At 45.9% G+C, this 16640-nt stretch overlaps 1 protein-coding gene across 1 annotated transcript in view; it reads left to right on the top strand.

The window, feature by feature from the left end:
• The window catches only part of LRP8 (LDL receptor related protein 8), a 194291-nt gene that overhangs the window by 173050 nt on the left and 4601 nt on the right, over positions 1–16640 (top strand). Inside the window, exons 6-14 of the mRNA XM_050900755.1 lie at positions 1813–1935; positions 5320–5439; positions 5569–5694; positions 7586–7757; positions 10568–10795; positions 11372–11490; positions 13266–13405; positions 15898–16039; positions 16486–16638. Of these exons, the coding sequence (XP_050756712.1) occupies positions 1813–1935; positions 5320–5439; positions 5569–5694; positions 7586–7757; positions 10568–10795; positions 11372–11490; positions 13266–13405; positions 15898–16039; positions 16486–16638 (1323 nt within the window). The remainder of the gene's footprint in view (positions 1–1812; positions 1936–5319; positions 5440–5568; positions 5695–7585; positions 7758–10567; positions 10796–11371; positions 11491–13265; positions 13406–15897; positions 16040–16485; positions 16639–16640) is intronic.

Genomic DNA, 16640 nt, shown 5'->3' with positions numbered 1-16640 from the left:
AGTGCCTCTACCTCCCTGCAGGAGCTCTCAGTGCCACTTCCAGATCTGTGGTCTGTGATTCTCCCAGACCACAGCTTTGTTTCCTCCTCTCCTTCATTTTTCTCCGTTTAGAACAGCATTTCCCACATGCTTAGTTTGGAGCTGCTGTCCCAGATGTCCCACTGAGGTTTCCCATTTCTGTGCCTGGGTTTATTAGCTGAAATGTGGCGACACAGCTGGTCCCATAACTATGCTTATTGCTTGGGCTTTTTTTCTCGCTTTGCGGCTTTTTATGAATATAGTGCATATGGCTTTCCTCTCCAAGGAGCAGTGCTATTTCCAAACTTCCCTCATGTGAAATACTGTGTATTTCTAAAGGCAGGATTTCTCCCTTCCCCCACCAGCCCTGCAGTTGTGGCTTTTCCTGTCTCTTGTGCCCTTCACCAGCTGAAGATGCACTAGAGCTATGTCCAGTGAAGCAGTCATGGATCTGGATCCTGCATCCTGTGAGATGCAATCACCAATAATGCTGAGCCTTTGTGCAACTAATACTTTATCGTATCGATGCTAGCTCACTTCATGTCTGTGACTCTTCCTGGGTTACCTGAAAGTAGTAATTTTTGTATTAGAACCAGTTTGTCAAATTGTCAAGGAAGGTCTGCCACGTAGCTCTCACCTCCCGTGTAGTAACATCAGTGCTGACCACCTCTAGCTATTCAGAGGCAGTGATTTTCTGTCATATGATACCAGGACGCAATCAGCAAGATGGAAAGGCTAGAATCAAGAGCTCTCCAGGGTGCACTGCCTTAATAGGATTTTAAGAAAACATCTGTAAGACGGTCCCCTCAGAAGTAAGCTCCATAACATGTCCCAGGAATGAGGAGCCTGTTTTGCCAGTGAACTACAGGCTGCAGCCCTTTGCTGGCTAGCGAGTGCCTGTAGCCTTTGTCAGCACAAGTCTGGTCCCAGCTAGGGAGGTCTCTCAGTGTAACTTTGGGGAGGAAAATATGACTGCTTTTAGTATGGTCAGTGCAGCTGTCTGTTTTATTTTTTTCCCCAACTTTGCTGTTAATCAGATCTGTTTTGAGTCTGTAATAACCTGACCTGGGCAGTTGAGCTTCAGGCTTGAAACCTTGCCTGACACTGTGGAGGTGTTTTTGGCCTGTAACCCAAAGAAACACCAAGCCACAGTGCAGTGGAGCTCTTCTGCCTTCCAGTGGTTTGTTAGCTCATGGGCATTTAGTAACTCGAATGATCATGTCTGTGTTGCTAGCTTTGTCCCTAGTGTGACCACATTGGCTTCGGCAGAGAGAGTCAACACATGTCTCTTGCCCATGCCCTTAGCCTGAACATGTTTGGAAATATATCTTAAATATATTTTTTTCTGAAGGAAGGAGAGCTGAGGAGCAGTTGCCTTTGCCTACCCAGTGCCACTCTGCACTCCTAGTTGGAAAGCAGCCTGGCCTCTCAGGTAGACTGAAGACCCCAGAGGAGCTCCACTGCTGATAGTTTTGCTGCCTGCTTGCTTTCTTGAGTCTCAGCTGAGAAGCTTCACTGCCTGCACTGATTCTGTTTTGACTAGATGTGTTCATACAGGCTTTGGTGCTCTTTTCCCAAGGACACAGAGGGTGATATGGGATGGCAGAGGGGCACAGGAGGACAGTGGCTGAGGCAGCTGCTGCCTCTGTTGCTTTGGTGGAAGCAGCCGATGCTCTGTGACATTTGCTGACAGAGGGTGCAAAACTCCAGCAGTGTCAAAGGTACGTGGCTAAAAGGTACCACACAAAAGATTCAAGTCCTGTGTGGCTAATGCTTGAACATGTTGTCTTAAAGCTCTGGTGACGTGCCAGCCGGATGAATTCCAGTGTGGCGATGGGACCTGTATCCATGGAGCAAAGCAATGTGACAAGGTGCACGACTGTCCTGACAACAGCGACGAGGCAGGCTGCATCCAAGGTAGGTACAGACAGCTCTGCACTCCTTGTGCTCCGTGGTGTAAGCCTGCGAGAGCTCTGTGGCCATAGGAAAGGGAAGAGGCCTGTGCTGCTCCTCTGAGCCACGACAGGCTGCTTCCTGTAGAGAGTTTCAAGCCGTTCTGGCAGTGGGGTTGCTTGGGAGAGATGATTGTGCTGACCAGGCAGACTGCATGACTTGAAAAGTTCCTTGCATGATAGTCAGGCTTAATGTTCATTTGCTTAATCCCATCCCATTTCTGCTAATGACACCCTCTTGAAGCTTTATGTCAGGCTTTTTGTTGTCATGAGCCTCGTCTAACTTAGTTGCTTTCCTCTCTTGCCCGACATGACAGAGTCAGCATGTGAAAGTCCCAGCAAGTTTCAGTGTAAGAGTGGAGAGTGCATTGACGGAGGCAAAGTGTGCGATTCACATAGAGACTGCAGGGACTGGTCTGACGAGCCTCTGAAAGAATGTGGTACAGTACTTGCCTTCTACGTGTTGCTCCTGTTGTAACTGCTTCCCCTCTCCGCCATCTGGTGCTCACAGCTTTGAGTGTAACCACATGTAGCTGCTAATGCTATTTCTCACTCTGCTCCTCTTTCCTTGCCTTTATTCTCTCATCACCCTTCATATGAATATAATTAGTAGCCTAGTCTGATCATCTGTAAGTTTGAACTGTGCCCTTCTCAGCTCAGCTTTTATTCTTGGAGGGATGTATGAACTGAGCACGGGACTAGGAACCAGGAATTCCCCCTCTCCCCAGATACTAGTGTCCTCCACAGCACAGACCAGTTTGTTTAGCCTCATTGCCTAAGTTATCTTTGAATTGTAAGATAATGATAACATCATAAAAATTTAGCATTGGCAACATGCTTTGAAGGTGAAAACACACAGAGTGGCAGCAATCACTGAGAGATGACTTCAGCCATTTCTGGGTTTTGCATGTTGTTGCTGCTTCCCTTAGAAATGACAGCAGGTTGCTCTCTGCAGCATCCTGCCAGCTCTGGGCTAGCGAGAATGCACAAGCCACAAGAGCCAGGTCTGCATCGGGGCTGTCAGAGTCAGCAGAATGGAAAGCCCAGGCCAGAGAGCTGTGCCGCTCTCCCTAGGGCAGCCCCTCTCTCACCTTTGCCACTGGGTATTGTGGGCACCAGCCCCAATCTGGAGCATTACTCAAACACATTTGATTTTTTTCCCCAGTGCAGAAATGTCTCAGGCAGGCATCCCCTGCCATGACATCATGGAGCACCAGTAGCATGGAGCTCAGTGCCTGCCTCTTACGTAACTCGCATTCAGGAAGAACTGTCAGTCTCTCCTCTGTATCAGACAAGAAGTGTGTGTGCACGTGCCTAGTGAGGATGCTCTTACCTTGTGCTTTCAGTATGCCCTTGCTTTCTTCCACACTAATCCACATCTCCCTGTCTTTCCGAGTGGGTGTTGCAACTTGTCTGTCTGTGGAGGTCTCCCAACAAAGCTGGCAGCCCAGTTTGTCTTAGGAGACTGAGCAGTGGCACGGCAGAGCTGGGCTTGGTGGTCAACCTTACGGTGGTGCCCTGGCTGACTTGTCGCAGTCCCAGGCTGGCAGTGAAGTGTCATTTGAGTTAGGAAGCTGAGCAGAGAATAGCCCCCAAAGGAAACATGTTTCTTTGAGAGTGCAGAATGATGTGGATTGCTGTGAATGTAACACCCGCACACAAGTAATCCATGCAGAAGGCAGGAAGTGCAGGACATGCTCCTCATCTTGGTGTGTCTGTCTAGCTGTGTGCTAGACACTGCAGTGCCCTCTGAGATTCCCCAAAAAAGCACAGCAGAAGACAGAACATCACTTGTCTTTTTTTAGGCAGGCAGTGAATATGCTGCTGAAGTTTGGGTAATGGGCAGCAGCTGCCCAGCAGAAAGACAACAGGCTAACGTCTCTGCCTGGTTCCTCCTCAGCTCCTATTGAGAACTCCAGCAAGTGAACCAGGACTTGATTTACAGTCTCTGAATCCATTCCACAAAGCACCTCTGAAAGCATGGGAGTCATCTGAGTGAGGGTTTGCTTGTTAGTCGAAACAGCCTTTGTAGTATTTTGCAGAGAGCAGTTGTGCATGTTTAGGACCCAATTTCTAGAGGCCTATGCAAGTGTAGGAATAGGTGATATCCATTAATAAACATCATTGAACAGTGACAACACACAATGTGACTCTGTGGACACCTTCTTGGAGCCTAGTGAACTTGCTCTATTAATAATGTATTGATATCTATATGTGTGTGTCTTTGATAGGAAGGTGAAAGCATCCTAGAGCTGAGATGGGGTTCCTTCTGGCATGGTATTTTCCCGGTCTTACTGACTTAATTGTGGTTGTTTTCATTTTCTTCCAAGAGCACTGGTTTAATGGCTCTGCTGTCCTGCTCACCCGCAGTGTGCAAGGAAGCAAGAAGTAAAAGATAAATGAAAAATTTGCCTTTAAATTGCATTATAGATTGAGGCAGATCATTTTTGCTTGTTCTAGTGAGCTCACTATCCCTGAAATTCCACAGCTTCTGTTCAGCAGTCTTACTTAGGGAGAGGACTTTCTCTTCACCTTGTGTAGGTTAATTACAACAACAAGAAATGTTATTTCTGACAGGAAACCAGCTTTCCTCAAGCTCTCATTCAGTTCTAGTTACAAGGATCCATTTAGTCTGTTTTTCATTTCAGCACTTGAAAGCAGGATCAGAGGGGTGGCCTTGGATTAGACAGGGATCCAGGAGAGGATGGGGGCTGTTGCTTCATAAATTGCACACTTGGGCTGATGCAGGCTGCCAGCAGAGACTTGTGTGGGACGTGTGGGTGGGAGGACTGTATCTCAGTGCTAATGGAGTATCTCTGACAGACTGCACTTTGGTGTTTTCTGGAATTTTCACATAGATCATTCCTTGGAGCTAGATGGGAAAATAGTACAGTATTTCGAAATAGCTGGCCCCTGGGAGATGAGACTCCCCCAGCATGAATTATTAAAGCTCAGAGAGACTGTTCAGAAAAGTCAACACGAACCAGCGCATAGGGAAGAAGGAGTCTCCTGGAGAGAGCCCTTAGGTCCCTTGGAAGTTTCTCATATGTGGCAGAACATGCTCAAAGCAGCAGCTCTCTGATGGGATGAGATGCAGAGATTCACATATGCTGTATCCCCAGGGCTCCCTGTTCATTTAGCCACTAGTTGGTTTGGAATAATAAAAAGCAAGAAAGTGATATGGTGGTGGCTTCCTATGTGTGCAGTCACTCATATGCTCTATGGGGCCAGCTCCTGGCTACGAAAAGCTGATAGATATGGGAAAATTTCTGAGGATGTCTCTTCATTTTATTCAATCTTACAACTAAAAGCCCTCCTTTGTCATAGATAATCTGTATATCCCTTCCAGGTATTAATGAATGCTCTATGAACAACGGTGGTTGCTCACACATATGCAAAGACTTGAAGATTGGTTATGAATGTGAATGCCCACCCGGATACAAGCTTCTGGATAAAAAAACGTGTGGAGGTAATTTACATGCAAACAGCAGTCCCTTGTGTTTCACCATACAGAGACGTGATTATATTCACTTCAGCATTGCTCCATCACAGATGGTTTGATTTCAAGTTATTGATGGGTTTCAAACACTCCTTTCAGACATAGATGAATGTGAGAATCCAGACGCTTGTAGCCAGATCTGCATTAATTACAAGGGGGACTACAAATGTGAGTGCTACGAGGGATATGAGATGGACACCCTGTCCAAGAACTGCAAAGCTGTAGGTAAGACAACACCACAGGCACTTAAACTCTGCTTGCTCAACATCACAACTCCGATAAGAAAACATGCTTGCAGGGCTGAGGCTAGAGGAACAGAAACAAAAGGGAACTAGCAAAGCAAGCAAGCAAAGACATTTCATTTCGAGCAGCACAGAACTGCTGCAGCGATAGCAGATGCGTCTCTAGGCAAGAACTACTGATCATGCAGATCAGAATATTTTAACGGTGTACAGAGCAAGATTACAGTCACTAGTTGGCTGTTTGAAGCTGAAACTAGAAAAGAAAGTCTCTTGACAGGTGTTATTAAAAACAGTGCAGCAAAAACATTTAGTGATAGTAGTAGTATAAGGAAGAAAACATCCCAATTAAAGCACAGTAGATTAGCCACCTCTCCACCCTCGCAGCCTCTTATGCAAATACAAACATGAATACCAGCAGTTTGCTCGACCTTATTGCAAAAATGAATGTTAATGTCAGAGGGATAGAAAGTTGAATTGTGCAAGACTGAGCATTAGCCATGCTGGTGGTTTCTTTAATGGAAATAGTGGGTCTCTTAGGAAAGGGTGAGTTACCTGCAATACAAAATTGCCTCTCTAGTGTTATCCTGCACATCCATGTGGCCTCTTTCTTCCCGGGTTCTATATGGTATGCACAGTGTCCTGCTGTCCTCATAAAGTCTCACACCTGCAGTGAGTTAGGACTGACCCAAATCCTGGGACACTGATCTGCTTGTTGGTTAGAAAACTCTGTTGTGCCCTTGTCTGTGCTGGGAGCCCTGCAGCACGACGTATTCTAGAGCTAGAACCTTGTCCCAGCTCTTCACTTTCAGTGTCATGTTCCTCAATCCCCTTTTGTCCTTCCCAGCGGAAAGATGCTCTTCACTAGGATCTTCTACTGGCCACTATTGGAGACAAACCAGTCTAACCCACTAAAACTCGTTCTGAGCCTCCCATCCTGTCCCTATCTCAAACAGGGAGATGCACAAAGAGCCAACCAAAGCTTTAGCTGTTTGACTCGCAGCTTATTTTAGTGACACTTAAGAACACAGAGAATCACATGCTCTGCTACTTGCAGAGGGAAAGGATGTGCACTTCTTGGTCTGAGCCTAGAGACATAGGTGTCTGCCTACTACAGTAGGGAACTGGCCTCCATGGGGCCCAGTGTGCATAACTGTGGAGGCTAAGGTGCTGGTTATGGTCTTCTAAGCAAAATAACTATTGGGTTTCTTTGTGTCCTGCTCTCCTGTCTTTTGGAAAATTCAGGTCAACCTTATGCTTCTTGAGAGGCTCTGGCCTGGGCTGGCCTGAGGTCACAACTGCTGTAGCAGTATCACCAGCACCCAGGCTGCAGACTCTGGCCCCACAAAAAAGAGATGTGAACTGCCTAAGCCAAGTGCTTAGGTGTGGACTGTGTGAGTTCTGCATGTACATGACAGTCTAAAATTCCTCCCTAGCAACCAGTCTTGGCTTTGCTGGACTCAATGTGGCTCTATCATGCCTCAAGTCTGGCTGCCTCCCTTCCCTCCAGCCAGCTCAGAGAGCTGTCTCTTCCTTTTCCTGGCCATGAGTCACCAAAATCTGGCCCATGGATTTTGTATCTAAAATGTGTAATTGAAGGTGAGGACATTCCCCAGAGTTTTGCTTGTGGCTTAGCAGAATGGGCAGACCAAGAGCCAGCGTGCATCTGGTGACCACAGAGGTGATGCAGTTCTCCATGTCCGTGTGTGACAGCTCTGCCTCTGGAAGCCGTTTACACTTGCTTCTGGTGTGGTGTAAAGCTTCCTTACAAAGCAGAGCTATCAGTGACTGATAGTTCTGTTGTTTGAGAAATGAAAGCTGAATGCAGCCCTTGGGTCAGCTGCTAAAATGACAAACGCGCTGATTTTCTGTGGTAGGCAAGAGTCCGTACCTGATCTTCACCAATCGCCATGAGGTACGTAAGATAGACCTGGTGAAAAGGGACTACTCTCGCATCATTCCCATGCTGAAGAATGTTGTGGCGCTGGACGTGGAGGTGTCAACAAACAGAATATATTGGTGTGATTTGTTCTACCGAAAAATCTACAGGTAAGGGGCAAGAGAGGATGTGTGTTTTGGTACCTGTCCAAAGCTATGGTTCTATCTGTACCCCTCAAGGACAATCTGCAGAGAACAATGCAGGGTACAGTGAACCTGAGGGCTTTTCTTCCCTTACTGGATTACCTGTTGTGGCACAGACTTTGTAAGCTTTTTTTAGGAATTGATAAAGAAATCAGGGGCTTGTGTAGTTATCTGGTTTGATAATACAGGAAGGCTTTTTGTCAATAATAGATCCTGCTGCATTTGTGCAATTACACGTAGACTCTTGTTTACCGAATCATAATATTGCTAAGCGATGCTGTGTGAGACTGCTGCTGTGCTGTGTGCTTGCTGTACGTGAAACCACAAAGGACGTAGCATCTGAAAGCACAAAGGAGGCAAATGGTGGGAGCAAGGAGGTAGCAACACAGATACTAGCTGCCCACTGTAGTCTCTGGTAGACTGGATTTAAATTCACAGCACTTGACCACAGTACACATTCTGGAATTCTCATTCTCCCTCCTCCTTCAGCTGTTTTTATGGCATCCATCACAGTGTCATGTACCAGGGCTTGTGAGTGTGCCTAGTCAAAAATGCATTTAATTTATGCGCTGAAAATCCCCCATGTATATTCTGATTTGCATAGCTATTGCACCCTATTGCAGCTTCTACAGTGATTTGTTCTGGATTTTAGCTAATGATCAGGCAAAGGTTGATTGGTTTCAGTGTGTGGGAGCCAAGCCGGGGTTTCTGCAGGCTGTGGTAGCTCCCATGCCATTGGCAGGGAAATGTGCCCAGGCTGTGCTGAGTATTAAGCACTCAAGTAGCTAGGTAGGTAGGCTGAGTGGGCCTGTGGGGCTCTGAAAATGGGGAGCTGGTTCAGAGGAAAGCTGGCTGCTTTCACTGTGACTGATTCCGTAGGCACAGGCAGGGGTGGGTAAGGGCTTCATATTCATACACAGAGAATTATTCAAGACACACTGCTCCTTCTGCAGCTCTCTGACAGTGAATGCCCTGGGGCGCTGGGCGCCACTGAACAGTGTTCATACCCTGAACATGGCTATACCAAGGCTTTTCCTTTTTCCAAACAGCAGAATTTTTCTCTTTCTCACTCGGGCTTGCATGAGCTTTGTTGTAAGTCCCACCTTTTCTGCAGAGCAAGCTGTGCAGTTATAACTTCTTAACAATTAATGTTCCTGTTTAAAATACTGCTACTATCACTAATATCAAACACTTCTAAATAAAAGGCCACCATGTCCTTCCAGCAGAGAACAGGACTCCACCTGCAGGAGTCCTCTGGGGAAAAGCAGTTTGTAGTTGAGAGGCTGTCGCAAGGTAAAAACTATGGTACAGGAGGTAATTGCTGGCAAGAGATCCCATCTTTCTTAACGCTTACCTCACTTGCCTTTCCAGATCCTTTCCTATTGAGGTGATGTCGCCTTTGGGGTGTCAGAAGATCTTTTACAATATTTAGTTACTGGGAGAATTGAAATGTCACCTGTGTTTCAGCCCTCCCGTTCTGAAAGCTGCAGGAGCCTGTCTCGGCTTCCCCATCAGTGCAGTGAGTCACATTGAGGGTACAGCGCAGCAGCTCACCGCAGTGGTGGACAGGAAGTATTGAACACGACTGTTTCACTGGGGAGGAATTAATTGACCTGGAGTTGTGTAGTTAGAACATGTGGTGCTTGTCAGACTAAACTAACAGAGTCTGGGGAACATTCTCAGGTGCCCTGCAGAACCCCGATGATACTGTTCATTTGGTGTTGGGTCAGAGAGAAACCAAAACCATTCCTTGTAGTGAAGATGCAGTAGCGTGCTGTTAATCCAGGCTGACTCTATGTAGCCATTCCAGCCTGGGCCGCAGACCATAAAACAGTGTCAAGAATTCCTGGGTTTAGGCATTTGTTTCCAAGTCTCTAATCTGGTACTTGAGAGCTCAGCTCCCTTTGGACTTACCTTCTCATTCCATGACCAAAGGCAGGATGGCCAGTGAACAGGAGATGTAAAAGATCTTGCAGTTTCAAATGTTCGGGGGAAAGTTTCTGCTGTTTTGTAACTTTTTTAAGATGTACCGAGTTACTCTAAGAGCCAGACTAAGCTCTTAGAAACACTGATGCAAACTCGGAATACCTCCGTTTTGGTTCACTCAGTGCCATTGACAGGTGCAGAGGCAACAGAGCAGAATCAGCCTGTGTGCTTGTAGGAGCAACATTGGGTTATTTATGAAACATCCACGTGGAGTCTGCTGCCTTTCATTAGCATTTTGAAAGATTTTTGAGGCTGCTGCTGGTGAACATTTTAGTGAACATTTTCTTTGTATCTAACAAGATCACTTGCCAAATTAGTACAGCTCCATTAATTCCTGTGATGAATCATAATTAGTTACACAGGTCCTAATTCTGCAAAACATTTAAGCATGTTTATTTGCATGCTAAGTTCAACTCAGTTCAGCAGAGTGCTAGAGTATATTTCTAATGTCCATAAATCCTGTGAATCAATGCTCTTGAAGTTAACATGGCTGAAGTCAAATGGTTTGCTGAATTGTGCAGTTAGAGCAGGAGCAGGTAGAAAAATAAAATGACAGTTCCCTGTTCTGGAAATACCTGCCATCCAGATACAGGGGAATAAGAACAAGTTGTAGGAGAAAGCGGAAGGTTGCAGCATGCAGCCGTAAGGGTTTCTAGGTCAATCATGCTGCCACATGTGCACTTTCTCTCCGTGGGGTTGCAGTGGTGCTGTGTGAGGTCCAACCCCATGGCACATGCGCACGGCCCTCTCTGTGCCGTGTGTCAGTCCAGTGACGAGTCCTGTCTTTGCAGTGCCTACATAGACAAAGCGAGTGACACAGCTGAGCAGGTGATTTTGATAGACAGCCAGCTCAACTCTCCTGAAGGACTGGCAATAGACTGGGTTCATAAGAATATCTACTGGACGGATTCCGGAAACAAGACCATCTCAGTGGCCACTGCAGATGGAAGCAGGAGGAGGACACTTTTCAACAGTGACCTCAGTGAGCCAAGAGCCATTGCTGTTGATCCCACACGGAGGTAGGTGTAAAGACCACAAACGCTCCCTTCGCCAACAGAGACGTTCCAGTCTTCCTTCTGCCTCTCTCACAAACTTGTGGGTGGTTCTCATCTCATCAAGACTTCAGATGCCCTTTAAGATAGATAGATCCATTGAACTTAAATGGGACTGATGAGATGATTCAACTAACTCTTTGCAAGGCCACTGCTGTTAAAAAAAGTTCTGAAAATAATGGTTAGGTCATGTGTTCAATGGGCCTGAGCTGGTCCAGGCACAGAGGTTCTGCTGGGAAAACGAAGTGGTCTGTCTGACATGTGTATGGGCTACTTGGATAAGTGAAGTCCACTAGCAGACACACCAGGAGATAGTTTGCGTGAGGTTACTAAGGTGAGATTTTGCGTTCTGGTGCAAGTCGCGTGGCAGAGTACCCTGTGGGACAGTATGTGGCTCCAGTAGGTGCATATCAGAATTAACTGAAGTGGCTGAGAGGCTTTGCTGTAATAAGGAGAGAACAGGGCACCTCCTACTCTGATTAGTAGTGTAGATTCACTACACTAGAGTCCAATTTACTGTTTTTTTGCATCTGTCTCTTTCAGGTTCATGTACTGGTCTGACTGGGGAGACAAAGCTAAGATCGAGAAAGCTGGCCTGAATGGTGTGGGGCGGCGAGTGCTGGTGACTGACAACATTGAGTGGCCAAATGGCATCACGCTTGGTAAGTGCCCAGGTTAGAGCTACAGCATCCACTGTGGCTGGTGTAAATTTATTTTTATTGTTAAATACGAAAATGGAATTCTAAATGTGCAAAGGCACCTGCACACAAAAATCCTGGAAATACTCTGTCACTTACTGCTCACCAACACGAGCGGTTTTATTTCAGTAGCAAGCATAGGCAGTCAGTCTTGCCGCAGTCAGAACCTCACACTGCAGGAGCTTTGAGTTGCTTTTAGGTTTGCCTTAAGGCAAAGGGAAATTTTGGGGGAGGATGCAGAGCTGCAGCAACCCTTTGGAAGTCCAGGAAGCATCAGAGAGTCCTTGGTGCCAGTGTGTCTGGACCTGGACCTGTCTCAGAAGCAGTGTCAAGATAATTCATTGGACTGATTAATGCACGGTACATCAAGGGAAGAGACACAGCCTGCAGAGCCTGTTCCCCATCGACATGCCTGCCCAGCCGCTCTGGGTGGAGGTAGTGAGATGGCACCCATTGTCGTGGTTTGACCCCAGCCAGCAACTAAGCACCACGCAGCCGCTCACCCCTCCCCTCTCCCAGTGGAATGGGGAGGAGGATCAGGAAAAAAAGTAAAACTCGTGGGTTGAGATAAGAACAGTTTAAAGTAAAAAAATCCTTAAAAAATCCTTAACTTAGGATAAGCGCTACTTAGCAACAACTAAAACATCAGCGTGTTATCAACATTATTCTCACACTAAATGCAAAACACAGCACTGTACCAGCTACTAAGAAGAAAATTAACTCTATCCCAGCCGAAACCAGGACACCCATCTTGGCCCGTATCCTGCTGACACACAGAGGGCTGTGGTCGTTCTCGCCGCCACACCAAGTTGCAGGAGTGGAAAGGTGGTTTCCTGCCCTCGTGGGGCAGCAGGGGACAGCCTCCTCTGGAGTTACAGCCGTATGTGTTTAACGGCATGCAGATGTGAGGTTCTCTAGTTTTATATTTGAAAATTCTGGCCATGACAAGGATGTAGGAGAAAATGCTGCTACTATTGCATAGTGTTGAAGTGCTACTGCTGTGAACAAATAATGTTATCCTTTAGTAATTAAGAAATTAATTAATGACTTGTTTAATTACAGAACTTGTTTTGTGTTGGCACTCATCCACTTGCATTCTGTTTAGTGAATCTCATCCAAAATGAGTGAATTTGCTCCAGGAAGAGAAATTCAGTGCTTAGCATTCTAAATAACGTTGGATCCTTCCCTTCCACTCTTACTTGCACCCTCCCCAAAACCTGGCTGGTTGCGGTAGGAGTGTCCCCACCACCAGTGTTCCCCCAGCCTGCAGCACAAGAAGGGTTTCTGGACCCAGGATTCTTCTTCACTGAAAATGTGTAAATCGCACAGCTCCTTCAGAGGGGTGTTTCATTTGATCACAGTTGTTGTTCTCCAGCAAGAGGCCAAGGACTGAATAGCCTTGAGATGGATGAAGCTTCTCACTCAGGCACTGATGGAGTGACTCTGGGAAGCCCAAACTGCTGCTGGCCTGCTCCTCCTGGTAACAAAAGAACCTCATTGTACAAAGCTGTCAGTCAGGCATTCCCCACACACACCAGAATGTTCCTCCTTTTTAATCTTATTTATAGGGTCTTATCCCAGCATATCTGGGCACTGATTCAAAATCAGAACTAGTGTAAAAAAAAAAAAGGCCCAATAATAAAGAGATTAGTCATGCTGCCAGCAGGAAAAACATGCTGGGCAAGAGAAAAAGAGTTGCAGATGTGTGTAATTTTGTTTCATTGTGTTTCACTTCTCAGATTTGCTGAATCAGCGTCTCTACTGGGTAGACTCCAAATTGCATTCACTGTCCTGCATTGATTTCAATGGCAGCAACAGAAAAGTTCTGATCTCTTCTGTTGACGATCTGAGCCATCCTTTCGGCTTAGCAGTGTTTGAGGTAAGAGTTGAAAATGGATGCAGAACAGACTGGAGACTGCAAGAAGTCTCAAAGCTCCTCTTGATTAAAAGCTCTGCCTTTTGCATAGCACAGAAAGCTCAGCGAGGGCGTTCGCTGCTATAGAAACTGATTAACCTGGTGTGGGTTCAGCAGGGAAAATTGTTTTCTAAAGCCCTTAATCAGGAGCAATGCTTTATCTCATGCTTCTACCTAATGTAGTACCAGTGCATCGTGAGGGGCTGGTGGTGCCCAGTATGACACCTCCCACAGAACTGGAAAATGGGTAATGAGTTTCCCTTGATTTGAATTGAGCCAACTGTCCATACAAAGGCCAAAACTATTAGCAAGGGAAGGGAAAAGCCACTTACTGTGATCAGCAGGTGGGACAACCATTCACCAAGTGACACTGCAACATGTCTCTCGTCTTTTGAAAGTTGGACTTTGAGGGGAGCTGCATGGGCTCAGAGCCGCCTCTCAGCCCGCAGTGGAGCACTCCGCTGCTCTCAGCAGCTTTGTTTCACACCATCTTTGCATACTTGTGTTGCATTTTCTGGTGCCAACAGAACCCTCAGGATGGCCCCTTAAATTTTGCCGCGTTGGCTAGTTGTTTCTCTTGTCCATCCCAGCATCTGCAGAAGTATCCTCTGAAACGTTTTCACCTGTCTCGGCAATCTCAAGGCTTCGGCTGGGAGTATCTGTGGCAGCAAGGCGCTGGCAGGGCTCCCCCTGCAGTCAATGTGCACCAGTGCATTGCTGAGGCTGGGGTCTTGGCATTAAAAAGGTGCTTGTTCACCTAGTTCTGAAAGGGTCAGATAATTATCTTTCAGGCTAAACTGCTCCAGTTATGACACACAAACCCTGCCACACATCAGAGAAACTTCCCTGTCCTCAAAATTATAGCTCTGATCCTACAAAGACATAAGCCTATTTTCACAAAGGCTTCCAACTCCTACTTGAGTATGCTTCATTGAAAACCCAATTACTCTTGTAGATTCAGTACTCTTGTACCATTCAGTGTCACACTGTAGCCTTACTAAAAGCAGTGCAGTAATTAATTAAATAGTACAGTTCGGACCCTCAGATGTCATCAGGGAAGAACTAAGACCTGCTGAGATCTGCAGAAGTTACTACATAAATGGGCATCCACATTTCTGCCATTAGTTTATACACAGCTACCCAGTGGCAGGGCCTCAGGGCTAGCAGCTTCCTTGCAGTTTGTATCTCATGCTTAAGATCTAAAGCATGTGTTTGAAACTGCGTTCCCTATCCTATCTCAGGAGTACTCCAGGGGTATGGAAGACATAATTCAAATCCCTGCTTTGCCTGGGTGGAAGCAGAGGGACAATCCAGCCCTTGCGCTCTTCCTCCCCTGTTAGAGGACTGCCAAGTATGACTAGCCTGGGGCAGTGAAGTCTTCTCTCTTGTAGCTAAGCTCCTTTCTGTGATTATATAAGTGATTACGGGAACAAAAGCTTCAACTTTGGCACCTCACTCTAGGTAAGCTATAGCAGAGAAAGGTGTCTGGTTGGCTCCCTGTCAAGGTGTGTGTCAGCCTCCTTTCTTTTCTCTTCATTTCACTTAACTAGGTTGGCTTTTGAATCAGCAAAACCCTCTTCCTTCTTAAAACCCTTATTCCTCCCGTGCAATGGGTGTGGTATCTAGGCATCTAACTTTGGGCACTGGTTTCCCCAAGACATTGCTGCTCTTTAGTTTTATCCTCATCAGCAGTGTTTGGAAGGATCTCTTGGGTTATTTAACCTCTGTACACATTTCCTCATCTGAATGAGGAATGTTAGAATAACAGACAACCCTTTTGCTTTTGTTAATTTGCCCTTGTTCTCCAGCAATGTGGCTCTCCTTACTGAAATACATGTGTTTTTTAGCAGGCAGCAGCATACATAGCTGACTGAGCAACTAAATACTGTTTGATAACTGCAATTCCTGTGTACCTCCTTGACCAGTTATTTTGCATCTTCAATCATAGTATGCCATGCAAAAGATATTAATAAAAAAGAGAAATACTCATCTTCCAGGTGTGCTTTAGGCACTGGCCTCGTCATAGATACCTGTTTAATGCAGGTCTTATCTTTGGAAAGGAGAAAAAACTCAGCAGAGATAACAAACGTTTCTAGTATGGCCCTTTGGTTCTGCTCGTGATTCACCCCATCTTTAAAAAAAAAAAAATGGTTCAGAAACAGAATGGATGCAACTCTTCTGTACTTAACCAAATTCCTGCTCCCTCACCTCAGTCTCATAGCTACTCAAAATTACTAAGCGCTTTATAAACATGTACAATTGCTGTGCTTTTGAACATTAGAAATGACAGTGTCCAAAAAAAAAAAAAAAAAGAAAAAAGCTGCAGCTAGAAGTAGCATGAACCGAAGGTGCCCCAAGGTGCACACAGTGCATTGACTTTGTGACTACAGGAGTTCAATCCAACTCGAGTTGGATTTGAGCAGGGCCAGGTCAGAAATCCTGTGCGTTTCCTGCAGGACAGAGTGTTCTGGACTGACCTGGAGAATGAAGCAATCTTCAGCGCAAACCGGCTGAATGGCTTGGACATCTCCGTTTTGGCAGAAAATCTCAATAATCCTCATGACATCGTGGTATTTCATGAATTAAAGCAGCCCAAAGGTAAGACACATCCCCCAGGGTACCATGGCCCTAAATCAGGTTTATTTGAGCTAGTAAATGAAATGCTTCCTGATGGTTTTTGATGAGAGAGAAAGCACAGGTAATAATGTGAAATCAATGCCTAATGTTTTAAATTCCTGCATAATTAATTCAGCAGCAGCATTTATTGAAAAGTCTGCAATTTGTTAATAGCTGTTTAATTAGCATCTCTGATAACAGTGAGTTACTCCCGTCACTGTGATGCTTGCCATTCATTATATATTTGGGCAGTTTTTATAGTAGTGTGTAAGGTTTCGCTCTACTCCAAATTGTAAAGATGCTTAAGCAGCCCGATTAATTGAGGTAGGGAGTGGAAGAGAGTCTTCTTAGAGGACCTGATATTTCTTTGCGAAGAACAAGAAATAAATAATTAGAAAAATAACATCTTTTCTTCCATCCTTGAACAGCTCCAGATTCCTGTGAGCTCAGCCTCCAGCCAAACGGAGGCTGTGAGTATTTGTGTCTGCCTGCACCTCAGATCTCTCCCCATTCTCCCAAGTATACATGTGCCTGTCCTGACAATATGTGGCTGGGTCCTGACATGAAAAAATGCTACAAAGGT

The sequence above is a fragment of the Gymnogyps californianus genome, chromosome 8 (assembly GCF_018139145.2).
Source record: "Gymnogyps californianus isolate 813 chromosome 8, ASM1813914v2, whole genome shotgun sequence".
NCBI classification, from domain to species: Eukaryota; Metazoa; Chordata; class Aves; order Accipitriformes; family Cathartidae; genus Gymnogyps; species Gymnogyps californianus.
This window is presented reverse-complemented; position numbering and strand designations above follow the sequence as displayed.